Source organism: Mus pahari, chromosome 8 (genome assembly GCF_900095145.1).
Source record: "Mus pahari chromosome 8, PAHARI_EIJ_v1.1, whole genome shotgun sequence".
Lineage (NCBI taxonomy): Eukaryota > Metazoa > Chordata > Mammalia > Rodentia > Muridae > Mus > Mus pahari.
This window is the reverse complement of record NC_034597.1, coordinates 22,599,634-22,616,448: the sequence shown is the minus strand read 5'-3', so window position 1 is coordinate 22,616,448 and position 16,815 is coordinate 22,599,634. Positions and strand designations below refer to the sequence as shown.

General features: G+C 51.7%; 1 protein-coding gene across 1 annotated transcript in view; it reads left to right on the top strand.

Moving 5' to 3' along the window:
* The first annotated feature begins 1,027 nt into the window (after positions 1-1,027).
* Positions 1,028-16,815, top strand: part of Dnah1 (dynein axonemal heavy chain 1) — a 64,174-nt gene continuing 48,386 nt past the window's right edge. The window contains exons 1-9 of the mRNA XM_021203042.2: positions 1,028-1,059; positions 4,682-5,003; positions 5,825-5,897; positions 7,945-8,119; positions 8,435-8,591; positions 9,507-9,639; positions 13,289-13,450; positions 13,975-14,227; positions 16,396-16,553. Of these exons, the coding sequence (XP_021058701.1) occupies positions 4,716-5,003; positions 5,825-5,897; positions 7,945-8,119; positions 8,435-8,591; positions 9,507-9,639; positions 13,289-13,450; positions 13,975-14,227; positions 16,396-16,553 (1,399 nt within the window). The 5' untranslated portion in view covers positions 1,028-1,059; positions 4,682-4,715. The remainder of the gene's footprint in view (positions 1,060-4,681; positions 5,004-5,824; positions 5,898-7,944; positions 8,120-8,434; positions 8,592-9,506; positions 9,640-13,288; positions 13,451-13,974; positions 14,228-16,395; positions 16,554-16,815) is intronic.

The following is a 16,815-nucleotide window of genomic DNA, read 5'->3' as shown; positions in this document are numbered from 1 at the left end:
AAAAAAAAAAAACAAGGACAGTCCCCTATATACCACAATAACTACGATCACAAAAGAGGCCAGCAGGTCTATGCCAGTTCCTAGCCAGCAAGGACAACATAGTGAGACAGGTCTGAAACAACTGAAAACTTAAAATTACTCGGTCTTCAGGACTAGTCAGGAAACAACAAGAACCTATGCCCCGTGTGGAGCAGATGCAGACATTAGACGGTGACAACTACTATCCGGGAGGCTGATGAAAGTGTAGCCACTGCCCAGCCACAGGAGGCAGATGCAACAGGAAGCTGGGACTGCGGGTGGGAGGGTGGCCTGTGAGCCGAGCCTCCAGAGACCCAGAGCTAGTGCTCTGTGGACACAGTGCTGTGACCCGTCTGTCTGCAGCTACAGTTTGAACACCAAGTTCCAACTCACAATCTCCTCACATCTTCACTGTGGTGTTTAGTAGCTGGTTACTGTTGATGTCACGTTGTTGTTTGAGATGGGGTCTTATATCCACAGCCAAGAATGACCTTGAAGTTCTGGTCTTCTTGCCTCCCTACTGCTGGAATAAGAGGTGTGCACCACCAGTCCGCAGACAGGCCAACCCTCTAACAAAATGAGGAAATCTCCAGCCACAGAAGCTTTGTTTTGACATGGTTTCGGGGAGCCCAGGCTGTCCTCAAATTTGCGATATAATCAAGGACACCTTGCCTCCGCATGTTGGGGACTACAGGTTTGAGCCACCATTCGTGCCTTTAATTCACTATTTCCCTGCCCACTATTCAAAGTTGCCATGCTGCCTTTGACTGTCTCTTACTGTTAGAGGACCCTAAAGAGGGAAGTGAGTAATGCAGTCCGAATTTGAGAATTAGACGCCCACCTCCGGACCGGCGCAGCGTGGCCGGCCTCTGCCTTGAAGAACCAGACCTCTGGGGGGGGGGNGGGGGGGAGCAGTCCTGGGGAAGTTCGTAGCCGGAAGCTTCCGCCCGCGGTGCCGAATGGTCCCGCCCCCTCGCAACGGACCCAGCGTCCCTCCCTAGAGACGGCAGGCACCGAAAACTTTGCTGTTTAGGGGAGCCGGTAGGTCCGTGAGGAGGCGGAATGATTGGGTTGGGGAAAATTCATTAAGGCGTAGAAGTGAGTGGACACGGAGAAAGCACTCTTAAGATCACCATCTCCCCCTTTCCCACATCCCCCGACGAGGGTCCCCTACCGAGCCTTGCCGGGGTCGGACTGTGGGAATAGGGTATAGGAGAAGGCACTTAAGGGCCTTGCTGTTAAGACCTAACTTACCGCAACGTTTGGGGTTCGGATCCTACTATGCAGGGAGTGTGTGACACAATGCCCTCCTCCTACCAGAAACCCATTCTCTCTCTTTATCTGAGTTGTTACAGAGATGGGTTCCATCCCTTCCTTTACAAACCCCATTCATTGATTTGCTGGTTCACATAGCCACTCAGCAAATGCATTCTGGGACCTGCGTTTCCCCGCTGTAGGCACCCAGTTTCCAGAGATCAATGTTACTTGAAAATTCCTGTTCAGCAGGCAGGGAAGAACAAAGTACCATATAATTTCAGGCTGTGTTCAGTGGTGCAAGAAGCTGTGGGCACAGAGTCAGTTTTCCTCACGTGACTACATCAGAAGGATGAAGGAAGCCCTAAGCTTGTGAGAGAAGTGACCACCTACTATGCTGCTTGCTGTGTAGTCTCAGCAGAGGTAGAGACTTCCAAAATCCTTTGAAGGTCATATTGGTTGCCAAATGAGAGCTCGCATTGTACCGTGCGATCTTCAAAGGGATGCAAGCACCGGCTACTTTTTGAGTCTGCAGATGGGTAATTTGGAAGCCTTCCTGCTCAGGCCCTCCTTGGGCAGCTATTTTCCACACATCTCAGGGCTTCTCCATATACCTCTTTGGACCTGAGTGTCCTTGTTTGAACCAGTGATGGCGGTGGTGGTGGTGATGGTGGTGGCGGTGGTGGCGGTGCAAAGGTGCTATCTGTGGGTTTACAGTGACCACCCATCTCTGTGCTCCCCAACCCCCACACTCATTCAGCCGAATGGTTGAGCATGTGGGTACCTCTTGTTGACTGTGAAGCACTGACCAGGCCATGGGACCTTTGGAGGGTTCATCTTCTCGACCCTGAGAAATGAGAATAACCTCCATTTCCACATAGATTTAAAACGGGATTGTGTTATGAAATGAGTCCACAAGCCCGACAACGCTGTTCCGAGTTCTGGACCTGCTGGGAACAAACCTGCCGTCTCACCAGCTTCTTTCCTTACACAAAGGGGGGGGGGGGGGAAGGGGGGTAGTTCCCAGGGTGACCAGCAGCAGAGGTCTTGCTGTGAATCATGTCCTCTCTCGAGCTAGCCACACTCAGTCCCAGGCCTAGGCCCTTGTCACCCATGGTAAAACGGCAGAAGTTTGTCTTTACAATTCCTGCACACACTGGTCTGTGTAGGTGCCCAACCTTGGGGCAGAATTGGAAGAGTTTTGTTGTGATGGGCTGGGAAGTAGAGGAGAAGGGGGGGGGGTTCTGAGTCTGCAGCCCACGCTCCTGAGCTCTCTCGGGCTGTGTTAATGAGTTCCCTCCTCCTACAACCTGCTCAGAGAGGGGAAGGAGGGGCGGGGGAGGGAGGGGGAGCGAGAGGGAGTTATTCCCATGTCCCAGTAAAGCAGGCCAGGCACACTGAATATCCTGGCTGGAGAAGCCGAGACTGAGATGCTTTCCTATGGAGATGGGACCCTGGCCTCTTCTAGCCCAGCTGTGTGTATGCTGATTTGTTCAAAGATGCTGTCTGTGGGTTTACAGGATGAGGGAGCTGGACCTCAGGGAGTCACCTTTTCTGTTCTGTTGTCCTGAAAAGGGCAGCGAGTGTCCCACAGGTAGACCAGACTTTAGTATCTGCCCTAGGAGGCAGCTGGCCACCAGGGATGGGGATGGGTAGTTTCCACAGGGAGGCCTGTCAGGTCTGCCTACTTAGAGGATGGTAAGCCTTTATGCAGAGAGTCCAAGGCTTGTACTAGAGACCCGCCTGCCTGTGTCTGCCCCTCAAATGGCTTCCACCTCATCGTCTGCTGGGCTGCCGTGCAAGGCTGGTCCATGTAGGTCCACCCTGTGGATGAGATGCTCTGCCGCCGTGTAAAAGTCCCGCGGAGAATGGACCACCCCCAGTACATCCATGACCGGCTGATACTGCAAGCGCCCGGTTGCTTTGTCACTGTGTGTAGAGGAGGTGACAGAATGAGATGCGGGCTTGCCAGCTCCATCCTCTGTTTCTTTTGTGCAGGGGAGATGGCTCGGCGGGTATGGTGCTCGCTGCACATGCGTGAGGTCTTGAGTTCAAATCCCCAACCCGTGTAAAAGCCCGGTGTGATGACGCACACACTTGTAAATCCAGCACTAGGGGATGGCAGAGACAGGTGGATTCCGGGAGCTCGCTGACCTGCCACCCTAACTGAACGGGTGACCTCTAGGTTCTGTGAGATCCCTTGTCTAAAAATAATAATAATGTGGTTTGCAAGATGCCTCAGTGAGGAAAGAAAGGTGCCTGTCATGGAGCCTGCATTCAACCCCGAGACCCACGTATTGGACAGAACTGACTCCTAACAGTTGTCCTCTGACCTCCACACATAGTCTGTGGCACATGCACATACACGCATACTAAGTAAATGTACAAAGAATACGGAGAAGTCTGGGGGGGATATGACTGAATTCAGCCTCTGGCCTCTCTATGTGTACACACACCTGAGCATGTCCAGACACATATGGACACACGTTTATACAAAACACACACACTCGTGCACGCACATGCATGATTTTTTTTATTGAGATTTTTATTGAGGTGACTGCAGACTTTCTTTTTATTCCCGAGCCATCCTTAAATGAAACCCTATCATTCTCCACACATTTATCTGATTGACTGTAACATTCTCCTGCTTTGAGGATTGCTCCTGATGATAATGTTTTGGGGTAGTGAAAAAAGCAGCAGTAATTTTGGAAGGATTTGCTAATAATGACCTGCAAACCCTTCTCCTCAAGGTGGTAGATGTGCCCAGGGCCCAGGGCCACCTGCTATGCCCTCTGTGAAGACAAGAGGGCATACATTCCTTGAGCTGAGCTGACCCTCTCAGTCAGGGTCAGTGGATGCCACGTCACTACGTGGCTTATAGGAGGATCCATAGGGATGGCTATATTTGGCCTACTATTGGCAAGATCACAGAGTCCTCTGATTCCTGGGATATGGGAGAGATGGAGCGAACAAGCATGGGTGTAGGATGGGTATCGTGGCCTTATGCCCACGTGGAGGAGAAGAGAGCCCAACAGGTCTGCGCTAGGGCACTGGACCAGCTTCTGACTCTATGAAAACCTTTCACAGGGCAGGTGAGCTCTGAGTCTGCCCCTTCATCTCCCACAGCAGGGAAGGCAGGCCTTTCTGGCTAACCGAAGGGGAAGAGTGGAAGGTTGGGAAGGCACTGCGTTAGAGGCATCTACAGAGTTTCCTTCCCTCAGCCCTTGACTCTCAAGGAGAGCCATTGTCACCCGTGGGACTCCTGGCATTGTCTGTCCTCTTGTGTTACCCGTGAACGGCAGACTTGGACTTGAGGCGGAGAGGCAGGCTGACCCATCTGGGAATCACAGTGTTAACTGGGCTGACACAGAGGCTGTCCGAGTGTAAACGACACTGGCTCTTTTCCTAGGAGCTCCGGCTGGGACACCTCTCTGAAGAACAGCATGGAGGAGTGTAATAAAGAAGAACCAAGCAGCAGCTCTCAGGGCCCAGGATACTGTCCGGGGAGGCTTCCTGAAAGCCATGGCCTGGAGAAGATATTACAAGAATCAAATTATAATCCAGAAAGAAGTCCCTTAAATCCTGACCCCAGGACCCCACCTTTACCCCTCACAGACCTAGGGCAGCCCAGGAAGTCGCCTTTGACAGGCACTGATAAGAAGTACCCCCTGATGAAGCAGCGCGGATTCTATTCTGACATCCTCAGCCCTGGAACCTTAGACAAGCTTGGGGTGAGTGCGGCAGCCGTCCCTCCCCACCCCTGATCCCTCTATGAAGGTTCCAGTCACCCACCTTTCTGTTCTGCTCAGTGTCAGCGCATCGGTTCACTTCCCGACGGTTCCATCTGTCTAGCCACCCGCCCACCCTCCTAGCTACCCCATTCCTCGGTCCATTACTTCTTCATTCCTTTCTAAGCTCCTCCTATGTGCTAGACCCAGGACCGAGCACTGGAGACAGAGCGAAGCTAAGACGTCCACATCCCTGTTGGGATGGCCTCTGGAACCGCCCCCCCCCAGCACCCGTTCTGGTTAAGAAGGGGTGTACGGGTGAGATCTAAAAGTGAGAGCTGCACTTGCTGGAAATGACAGGGGCTGGGGGGCAGGTCAAAGCAGGGAGGGATGCAAGTGTAGAGCTGCTGGGGCCCTGAGAAGGCATGGACCATGTGAAGAAGTGGGCGTAGAACGGGAACGGAGAGATGAAGGGATGATGCTAGGACCTGGGGGAAGACAGAAGGAAGGAACCAGAAGAGAGTTCCCGGCTCCCTGTTGGTCCAAGCAGCCTTAGGAATATTTTAGGCAGGGGAAAGACAGGAGGGCTTGGCCCTTAGACATAGACTGACGTGTTCTCTGGAAGGAAGGAAGGAAGCAGCCAGGGACGTCCCGGGTGGCCTCAGTCAGACAGCCCATGGCCTCTGAACAATGTGTACAAGCTCACCCCCGTACTCCTGGGGTGCTTTCTGGTGGGCTGTTGGAAACACCCAGCCTTGGAGTCACCCTGGGTCCTGACTGGGCGGAATGATTGTACACAGTCAGGGCTCTGGGCTTTGTTTCAGAATGTGTGCTGTGGCCCCTACATGTCCCAGAATTTGATTCGCCAAGCTGACCTTGACAAGTTCACCCCAAAAGGTCAGTGGCATGAGCATTGGGTGGGTAGTGGTAATGGGCCTTCAGACTACCTCGGGTCTCATGGAAGTAACCTCTTCCTGGCCGGAAGCCTCCCTTTCCTCAAGGGTGAAATGGTGTTAGTGAATTATGAGCTTTGCAAAGGCCCAGTTCCCAGGAGTGCTTCGTCATCTACCTCAGCAGAGGTGTGTGAGGCCTGACACTAGCCTCAGGCCCCCGAGGGCCACAGTTCTCTCTATGGGGGGGGGGGCTCAGCAGGGTTTGAGTTTCTTCTCCCCCAGAATATGGGCTGTAGGGAAGCCGAGGTCATACCTGAGCCGCACCTACCTGGAATAGGTAGGTGCCTGAGAGATCTTTGCGAAAGGACAGGAGACTGTCCGTGGGCTTCATGGGATGTCTCAGAGCATGCCTGGGGCAGGCCTGAGGCAGAGAAGATGGCTTTGGTGGAGTCCAGGTTATAGAAGGAACCTAGCCTTATTGGTTCCCTCCTCCAACAGACAGTACACCCGTCCCTCAGGTCCAGATGCCCCATGGTCCCAGGCGTCTGTCCCATGTCCACCTGAGGAAAGGCCTGGCTCTTTCCTAACACTGTCCAAAACATCCCTGTCAGCCCCCCCGAGTCTACGAACCCTTAAAATGGCACGGAAAACATCACAGCCATGGGTATTTGTGTGCTTATACAAGGGTCTAGCTTTTCCCCCACAAGCTCACAAGCTCCTAGGGTCCAGGTGACAAGCCACAGGTCTCAGCCTCTGGAGGATGTGACTGATGCTCCTAGCATCCATATCAGTGGGCCATGGCTAAGGCCAGTGGCTCAGCCCCTACCCACAGAAGGAAGAGCATCCAAAGGGGCGGGCCCCAGCATGGCGCCTGTCAGGGGCCTCGGCAGGCACGGATAGCTGTCTGTTTAGTCACCCAAGCCTCTAACCTCAGATACTAGCCTGGGCTTCTGTGGGATTCCAAAGGACACCCCCAAAGTTAGTTTATGCAGTAGAACTATTTTTTTAACTCCAGAGAGGAGGTGGGGTACCAGGGTCCCACAGAACATAGGGGAGAGCAGTAGCCCGTGGAATTCTATAGCATATTCCCACGCCCTTTCTTTATCCATATGGTCTTGCTTTACCTGGTACTTTTCCCTTAGCACCTTGTGGTACAGGATGCCCCCGTCCTGGCCAGCTGGGATGCTAGGTCCACCTATCTAAGACCCTCTTCCCACTGACAGAGTTCTTGTGGCAGTTTTGATGATCAGAAAAGGACCTAATAGCAGTCCCACTATAAAAGAATTTAATAATCACTGATATAATTTTAGGAATTCTTATAGGCTCATCATTAAGATTTAAGAAGTCATCTATTTGTCTATATAGCATCACTATAAGATAGTACATCTTCATGGATCTGCAGAGATCGGCTCCAAAGGGGTGTGCGATTACTTAGTGATTGTCATATATGTTTAATAATAGCAAGAAAAGCATATAAATAGCAGGAATCTTTCCTAAAATGAATCCCTTACAGCCTTGCTAAATAAGGGCAAACCTGTCACAGATTATATAATAATTCAAAGCAGACCATCTCAGGAAGATCACCTGCTAAATTACTAGATTGTCCCATTAAGGCTTCTGATAGGGTGTCAACAACTTGGTGGCATAAGGGTCCCAGGGAGACCACTCACTCCTACAGTATCCAGGATGCCACACCCCTGGAACGTGTGGATTCAGACACTAATGTGTAACACACCGTGGCTGTCTGGGATTAAGTAGCAGAAAAGGATTCCACTTTATCTTCCTTTCCAGCTGAGAACCTCACTAATGTTGCAGCTTGAGCACTGGCCCCCAGTATTAGAATAATTGGTTGAGCTTGAGCGGGAATGAGCAAGCATGCTGGCCTTGGGTGGGCAGAAGAGCCCATGGTTTCTCATTTCTCCCTGACCATGCCAGGCCACAGGCAGGCCTAAGCATCCTGTACCCCAGGGATGCCTGCCTGGCTCCTCTCTGAGGATGTGCCGTTGGCCCTGGCCTGAGCCCTCGGCTACTGACCTTTCGGTTTCCCGTAGTTGAATCGTTCGTCATTCCTGAGGACTTTCAGGAGCGTGTGGAGCAGCAGGTCATTGGTGCCACCACGCGGCTGCTCACCCAGACTGACTTCCCGCTACAGTCCTATGAGCCCAAAGTGCAGGTCCCATTCCAGGTGCTGCCTGGCCAGTGCCCTCGGAAGATTGAGATTGAGAGGTACGCTGGAGAGCTGGAGAGGGATGCCTGTCCCAGGGAGGTAGCATCGGCCAGGCTAGAGGGGCGGGGCACTGCAGACCATCAGGTGGCCAGCCTGGCAGCAGAGCCTGTGGAAATGTTCAAACAACTCTCCTTTAATAGGCACATGTGGCTTTCCTTGCTGTGGAATTGGGAGGGTTGCAATTAAGTCACTGAAGTGGGGCTGCCAGTGTAATACAGAAGTGGCACTTGGGGTCCTGGGTCCTTACTAACATCCCTGAAGCTACTTCCTGAGCTGTCATCTGTAAACCCCGCCCTCCCCCCCCCCCCGGCTAGGAGGAAGCAGCAGTACTTGCGCCTGGACATTGAGCAGCTGTTGACCAGCGAGGGCATCGACTCTAACAAGCTCATGCCCAGACACCCAGACCTGCAGCACCCGCAAACCATCGAGCAGGGCCATGACCCACTCTTTCCCATATATCTCCCACTGAAGGTGAGTCACGCTGCCATGACCTGGTGCTACACAGCAGTCCTGGACCCCAGCTGCAGCTTAAGGTGTCATATCCCAGTGAGATCATGCCCACTCCAGTCACAGGCACTCATCTGTTACACAGCGCAATAATCAGAACCCACCCCGGGTGTTTTAAACATCCCGGGTTGAAGCAGGAGTGGCCCCCAAACCAACAGGTTACCGATTCCCTACTTCTTCCCTGGAATCCTGGACAGCCTATGTGCCTGTTCCCTACCCCAACCCTGGTCACGGGCATCTATGAGCAGCCAGGTTGAAATGCACAGTGGTATACAGACCCCTGACTAGAGTCCTCCTGAGGGCGGGAGCTTGTGAAATGGGGAGAGTGGGATGTAGGAGGGGTTTGGTACCACTTCTTCAAGGTACAAGCAAGGAAACTGAGTCTGGAGAGGAGAAAGAGGGAGCATAGCCAGGCCTTGGCTCTTGCTGTCCTCTCTGTCCATCCTCTGTGTCCTGTGTTTCTCTTGCCTGGAGTCCCTGTGGGAAGCAGAGTCCGGACGAGTATCACTTGAGTAAGGTTGTCTGCTGACAGCACCGAGTCTCTGTTGTTTCTGGTTAGCATGGATTTCTGAGGAAATCCCAGAGCCATCTGTCCCCTTAGGCCTGAGCTTGGTGTTTCCCCACAGTAGTCAAGAGAGCTCACATCTTCCTCTGAGACCCCGAACATCCTCAAGGCTGAGCCTTGAGTGGCTTGGCCAGATGTGAACCCAGAGCAACACCCCATTCAAACACGGTGGGCCAATGGCAGTGGCAGGGGTCTTCTAGACCAGTCTAGGACCGCCTGGAACCACCTGAGCTCGGGAGGCTGCAGAAGCATCCGTGGTTTTGCTTGGCCACTAGAGGAACTGTTTCATTGGACCATTGCCTGTTTTCTCCAAGGTGTTTGATAATGAAGAGTTTGATTGCCGGACTCCCACGGAGTGGCTCAACATGGGCTTGGAGCCAGGCTCACAAAGCAGGAAGCCCGTCCCTGGAAAAGCCCTTCTTCCCACAGACGACAATCTGGGGCACGGTGAGCAGGACCACCCAGGGGTGGCAGAACTGTCTTGTCCCAGCAACCCCTGGCCAAGACCTTTAGGCTCCCTTGGGATCTGGTAGCCAGGAGGGCTGAAGTATCTGTTGAAATCCCCCAGCTGTGATGCAGTCCAAGGATCCGGCCACACAGAGGCAGAGAATGCAACCAGCAAGGACAGCACTGTCCCGAGGGCTGGGGACAGAACAGCTAGGTGCTGTCAGGGATTTTCAAACAAACTGGGAGGCTAGGGAGACGGCTCAGTGGATAAGAACGCTTGCTGCTCAAGCATGAGGACCTGAGTTCAAATCCTTAACACCATGTAAGAGGCAGAGCGTGGTGGATGGGCACATCCATAAGCACAGTACTAGTGGTGTGGCTAGAGACAGGGAGATCATGGGGGCTTGCTGGATGCCAGCCTAAGTCCCCCCCACACACACAAATCAGTGAGTTCTAGGTTCAGGGAGATAGTGAGATACTGGCATCAGGGAACAGCAGAAAGCAACAGAGGAAGACACCTGATAGCCCTCCTTGGCATCCATGAGCGTGTATACAGGTATGTTTATCTTTACACACACACACAGCCATATACACATGCACATACACACATGCACAGAACATACACACATGCACAGGCATGCACATACATACAGAACATATGCACATACATAAAGAACATATGCACACACACATGAACGCATACATAGACACACACACATACACACACAGAGCAGACACAAGAGAATCCTTTATTGGCAGTGATGTAGATGTTTAAGGACACAATTACAGACCCTGCAATTCCTGTTCTCAGTTAGCTCTCTGCTCTTTCTCGTGCATGGACTTCACACATTGGCCCACAGGAGAATAAATGCATAGTTTGTCACATACAATCATGTCATTGTGTTCAAACAGGTCTCCACCATTAGAACTCATGTATCTCGTCCGCAGTTACACATTCACAACCACAAACACACCCTTTCCACACATACCCACGGGACACCACCCAGACTGGCATGTTTTATCCTTTGCCACATCTGTTTACAGAGTGCCCATGGTTCCTCCAACGGCCCCCAGTCTGCTGTGATGGCCACAGAGGTTATCTCCAGTTGCCTGCCATCAGGAACAGGGACAGGGTACACATAGGTGCCACTCTGGCCTGCATGACTTGGTCTCGTGTAGCCTCCTAAGAAGAGTCTCAAGTATGGTCTGGGGGTTGGCAACAGAAGAGCTGATGGCTGTGGAGGATCGGAGGCCACTCTGTTCCATGTTTTGGGGTGGATGGCCAGGTTGTGGTGTGAGCAGACCCAGTTACCCAGTAACCAGGTGGAAGGCAGGCTGTGGGAGCAAGGACAGGTTTTAAAACCCTGCCGTCCTGTGCAAGACCCATGGCAGTTCACTGAGCAGGCTGCAAACAGGTTTCATCTTTAAAATGTATTAACACTGGAATCAGTGTATCTGAAGCAGACAGGACGCAGAGTGTTTCCTTCACTTTGACTTCAATGACAAAGATAATTTAACTAAATTGACCCCGGTTCTCCAGTTGCTAGCAGCTAAGCCATATGGAATAGGGCTGCATTGAAGGCACTGAGTCCCCACCTCCTGGCTTCCCTGGGGTCCTGGCTTTGAGCAGGAGCACTAGAGCAAAGAGCAGCTCACAGAAAGCATCTGCCAGGGACCTCACAGTTTTTGGTAGTCTCTTGGGACAGACTTTTCTATAAGTTGAGCCAAGATGAGGTTGAAGTTTTCACAAAGGAAGCACCACAGGAAGGGAGGGGCGAAGTAAAACCTGGGCCGGGGAGGGCACAGAATTGGCCTCCATAACACATCTGATGGCAGAGGCAGGAGCATTTTCCTAGAATCTCAGTCCTTTCTTCCTTAACCCAAGCTGGAGAACCCCAGCTTGCTTTAAGCCACTACAGGCTGTGAAGTACTCTACTGGGTACTATGTGTGCATCTTACTGTTTCAATAACTTATTTAATACCGACTGTGCACCTATTTCAGTCCTTGTCCCAAGTCTTCAGTTGTGCTTAAGACAGGACAAAGATGGCTCCTGCCCTTAGGGAACTGAGAACAGCATGGCCAAGTTGGGGTGAAGAATACAAAAAGAACAACAGGTTAGAAAGTGCATTGGCCAGAGATGCTATGTGAAGCAGAGATGCTTCTCCAATGAGGAGCTGGAAGTTAATCGGCAGGCAGAGGTAATGGCCAGTGCAAGGGCCCAAGGCAGAAGTGAGCCCCAAAGTCACAAGGATTGGCAGACATGCAGCGCATGGGCAGAGCAGTGGTTCCTGACCTTGCCCTGTCTTTCCCTCTTTTGATACAAAGAGGCCAGAGGTGCTTTGGGGAGAGCTTTACCTGACCTTGGCCACCTTAAACAGAGTCACCTAGCTTCACCCATCATGACCCCTTGGGATGGGCCCTCAACAGTGTTGTTTATAGTCCTGGTTTGTGTGTGTGTGTGTGTGTGTGTGTGTGTGTGTGTGTGTGTGTATACTGTGTGTTTGTGTGTACATGAGTGTGTGTGTGTGTGTGTGTGTGTATCTAGTTTCAGTAGAGGTCAGAAGACAGTGTCAGATCCCCTGGAACTAGAGTTACAGACAGTTGTGAGCTGCCATGTGAGTGTTGAGAATCAAACCCAGGTCTTCTGAGAGCAGTCAGTGCTCTTAACCATTGAGCCATATCTCCAGCCCTATCCTACCTCCCTTTAAAAAAGAAACAAAACAAAACAAAAACAAAAACAAAAACCTTTTGTCCAGAGACAGGGTAGACAGTTTCCAGACTCTCCCTGAACTCACTTTGTAGCCGAGTCTGGCCCTGAACTTTTGCTATCCTACTGCATCTGTCTCCCAAAGTGGCCCAGATTACAGGGATGCGCCCCAGACCTGCACTCAGCCGGGGTTGCAGGGGTGCACCCCAGGCCTGCACTCAGCCGGGGTTGCAGGGGTGCACCCCAGGCTTGCACTCAGCTGGGGTTGCAGGGATGCGCCCCAGGCCTGAACTCAGCCGGGGTTGCAGGGATGCGCCCCAGGCCTGCACTCAGCCGGGGTTGCAGGGGTGCACCCCAGGCTTGCACTCAGCTGGGGTTGCAGGGGTGCACCCCAGGCTTGCACTCAGCTGGGGTTGCAGGGGTGCACCCCAGGCTTGCACTCAGCTGGGGTTGCAGGGATGCACCCCAGGCCTGCACTCAGCCGGGATTACAGGGATGCGCCCCAGGCCTGCACTCAGCCGGGGTTGCAGGGATGCACCTCAGGCCTGCACTCAGCCGGGGTTGCAGGGATGTGCCCCAGGCCTGCAGTCAGCCGGGGTTGCAGGGATGTGCCCCAGGCTTGTACTCAGCCCACCAGGTGTTTGTTTGGTCACACCTGTCATGGTTCCCCATCAGTCTGGGTCTCTTTGCTTTTGCGAGGGTTGTGCCAAGAGGCCCAGTCCTTTTAGGTCCCCCCATGACTAAGGCTTCCTCAGAGGCCAGCTCTTCTGAGAAGAAGCAGGATTGTCCCCTGCTCAGCTGCAGCCAGAAACTATCCTGGAAGAAGAGACAGCAGTCAGGTGACCTCTGACCTCCGTTCCCAACCCCAGCTGCCACATTCAGAAACTCCTCACCACTGCCATGGCAGAGAATACTGGTGGGGTGTCCCTTCCCTGTTTTAGAGGACCCCAAGAGTCAGGAACTGGACTATAGATGGTGCGAAGTTGGCGTCCTTGACTACGATGAGGAAAAGAAACTGTATTTGGTGCAGAAAACTGACGAGAGAGGCTTAGTGCGCGATGAGATGGGGATGCCCATTGTGAATGGAGGGGTCACCCCCGCAGGTATGAACTCTGCGCCTGCCTTCCCTGGGTGGCCCAAACTATGACTGCGGCCCGATCCCACCAACTCAGCCCTGAGGTCTACCTTCCTGGGGTTATTAATCAGGGTCTGCCCCTCACCAGTTTGAAACAGAGGACCTAGAGAAGGCAAATGGCCATTGATTGGCATCTTGGCTGTGAGCTCCTGGCCCAGTGACTTTCGGCATGGTGTTGTAAAGGCAACCGAGGCCTCCTAATCAGTTGTTTGCCTAGAGTAGTGTAGAGAACGGGACAGGTGAAGAGCTTTCCCTATGCAACTCCTGTCAGTACAAGGTCCTTTACTGTTTACAACATATTTCACATGCATAAATCTGTGTGTTAACCTTATCAAGTAGGCAAAACAGGAAATGCCATTTTGCCCATTTCACATATTTGGCTGGGGGGGGGGGCACACACACCATAACAATGACAATTTGCTGAGGCACAGCTGGCCAGAAGCCCAGAGAGCCTGACTGTGTGCCTCTTTCACCCGCCCCCACAATCCCCAGGAAGGCCACCGCTCCTGGCCACCCAGTACTGGGTCCCGAGGATCCAGCTCCTCTTCTGTGCTGAGGATCCACGTGTGTTCACACAGCGCGTGGTCCAGGCCAACGCTCTGCGCAAGTACACAGAGGCGCTGTTGATGTACAACCTGTACGTGGATTGCATGCCCACCGAGGGCCGGCGGGTCATCAATGAGCAGAGCTTGAGCAAGATAAAGCAGTGGGCTTTGAGCACACCTCGCATGCGCAAGGGGCAGAGGTGCGTCGTGTGCGGCAGCCACCCTGGACCCCTTTGTGGGTGGTGTTGCCAGAGCAATCGCTGACACATCTCTATGGGGGTGATGTCATGAGGCTTCTGTTACTGTGGTAAAACACCATGACCAAAAGCAACTTGGGAAGGAAAGGGTTCATTTTATCTTGTACTTCCAGGTCCATCACTGAGGAAATTCAGGGCAGAAACTCAGGCCCAGCAGGAATCTGAAGGCAGGAACTGAAGTAGAGTCTGTGGAGGATTGCTGTTTACTGGCTTGAACCTCCTGGCTTGCTCCTCAGGGCTTAATCAGCCTGATTTTTTTATACAACTCAGGGCCACCTGCCCATGGGTGGCTCTGGGCTGGGTTCACCCACATTAGTCATTAATAAAGAGATGTCCTACTGACTTTGCAACAGGCAATCTGATGGAGGCATTTCTCTGTTGAGATTCCTCTTTGTAAATAACACTAACTTGTATCATGTTGGCATGGGCCACTTGCTGATGGCACCAGTCGTTAAATTCTAAGCCCTGCCTGACGGTCTCCAGTAGCCTCCTTGCGGAGCCTTCTTGCTAGGTTGAAAGGGTTAGAGGACATTGCAGCTTCTTTGTCACTTCCCGGGCTGAAATGTGGACCACGTCCTCTTCAGGCTGATCTCCCACCATTTTGCCATGTTCTCACCATGCTTTGAATAAGTCCATACTTCCTGGCATAGCGGGAGGTCCTCAGCTCAGTCTGTATTTTCCCAGATACAGTCTTGAAATGGACTTTTTTTTTTTTTTTTTGGTTTTCGAGACAGGGTTTCTCTGTATAACCCTGGCTGTCCTGGAACTCACTCTGTAGACCAGGCTGGCCTCGAACTCAGAAATCTGCCTCCTCTGCCTCCCAAGTGCTGGGATTAAAGACGTGTGCCACCACGCCCGGCTTGAAATGGACTTTTAAAGACTTAATATTCATTTTATGTGTGTGTATATGTGTATATCAATAGATATAGCTATAGATGTAGATATAGATGTAACATGTGTGTGCCTGGTGTCCATGGAGACCAAAAGAGGGGATCATAGCCCCTGGATCTGGAGTCACAGGTGGCCGTGAGCTGCTTTATGAGTGCTGTGCACTGAGCCCAGGCCCCGTGGAAGAGCAGACATTGCTCTTAACTACTGAGGGCTCTCCAGCCTCTGGAATAGGTTTCTCCTCCAAGAAGGCCCTGTTGCTTTTAGTGGGGAATTTAGATGCCAGGATTTAGGCACCAATGTATTCATTGCTACTGAGAAATGACTCCTGTGAAATTCTTAGCACAGACAGATCTAGGGGAAATATTTTTTCTAGATATAGTTAGTCTTATATATAGCACCTCTTCATACCTCCATATTTTCTCTGTGTCTATCTGTTTTTTCAAAGTGTGAGCCCCTAGTGATACCTTCGTATTGACTGTAGCACCACATGGCTCATTCTGACCTCCACAGAATCAGAACTTCTTCACTTGAAGAGGAGTAGTGTCCATTGCTGAACATGCGTTGGCTTATTTACTCAGTCCTAGAGTCCACCAAATGTCGCTGCAAATGTCTGTATGCCAGTTAGAATAGAGTCTCTATACAGTTTTTAAATTCTTTTTGGTAGTTTGAGACAGTTCTAAACACATCAATTCTGCACCCACCACTCAGGTGCCAGAACCACAGGCATGGACCACCGTTCCTGCTTCTCCGTGGGCATTTCTGGCGTCTGTGTCCTTTTTCCTATTTGGATGGGAAAGATAGTCAAAATATTGTGTTCAAGGCTGATTTGGTGTGATTATCCTACATCAGTTGGGTTTATATACTTAACCATTTTATGAGATATAGTTTGGTTCAATTATTTTAATTTAAATGTTTTCTTTTTAAAATGACATTTGTTTAGTGTGTGTGTGTGTGTGTGTGTGTGTGTGTGTGCGCACACACACACCAAAGTACATAAGTACATGTAGAGGTCACAAGATGACTTTAGGGAGTCTGTTCTCTCCTCCCACCATGTGGCTCCTGAGGTTCAGATTGCAAGGCATCAGCCTTGGCGCTAAGTCTCTTTACCCACTGAACCTTCTCACTGGCCCTCGATCTGTGTCTATTACATATAAACTGTATTACATCCATAATGTATGCTCAGCAGTATGTGTGAGCCTCCTGTCTCCTCTCTCTGACAGTGTCCTGGAGCATCTTAGCTGCCTGGCCAGAGAAGTGAACTTGGACTATGAACGGAGCATGAACAAGATCAACTTTGACCAAATTGTCTCTTCTAACCCAGAGACATTCTCCTATGTGACTCTTCCTGAAAAAGAGGAAGAAAAGGTACCCAGTCAAGGTGAGAGCCACTGGACACTGGCTGCCCACCTGGCCAGGTCACCCCACCTTGACAGGATTTTGTTCAGTCAGTAAAGGTCTCATAAACCTGGTATTCTCTGTGCCCACCCTGGCCCTACTATTTACACCCGCCTTTTGCCAGATGCCAGGAAATCTTGTCTGAGGAACAACTCTCTCTCTCTCTCTCTCTCTCTCTCTCTCTCTCTCTCTCTCTCTCTCTCTCTCTCTCTCTGTGTGTGTGTGTGTGTGTGTGTGTGTGTGTG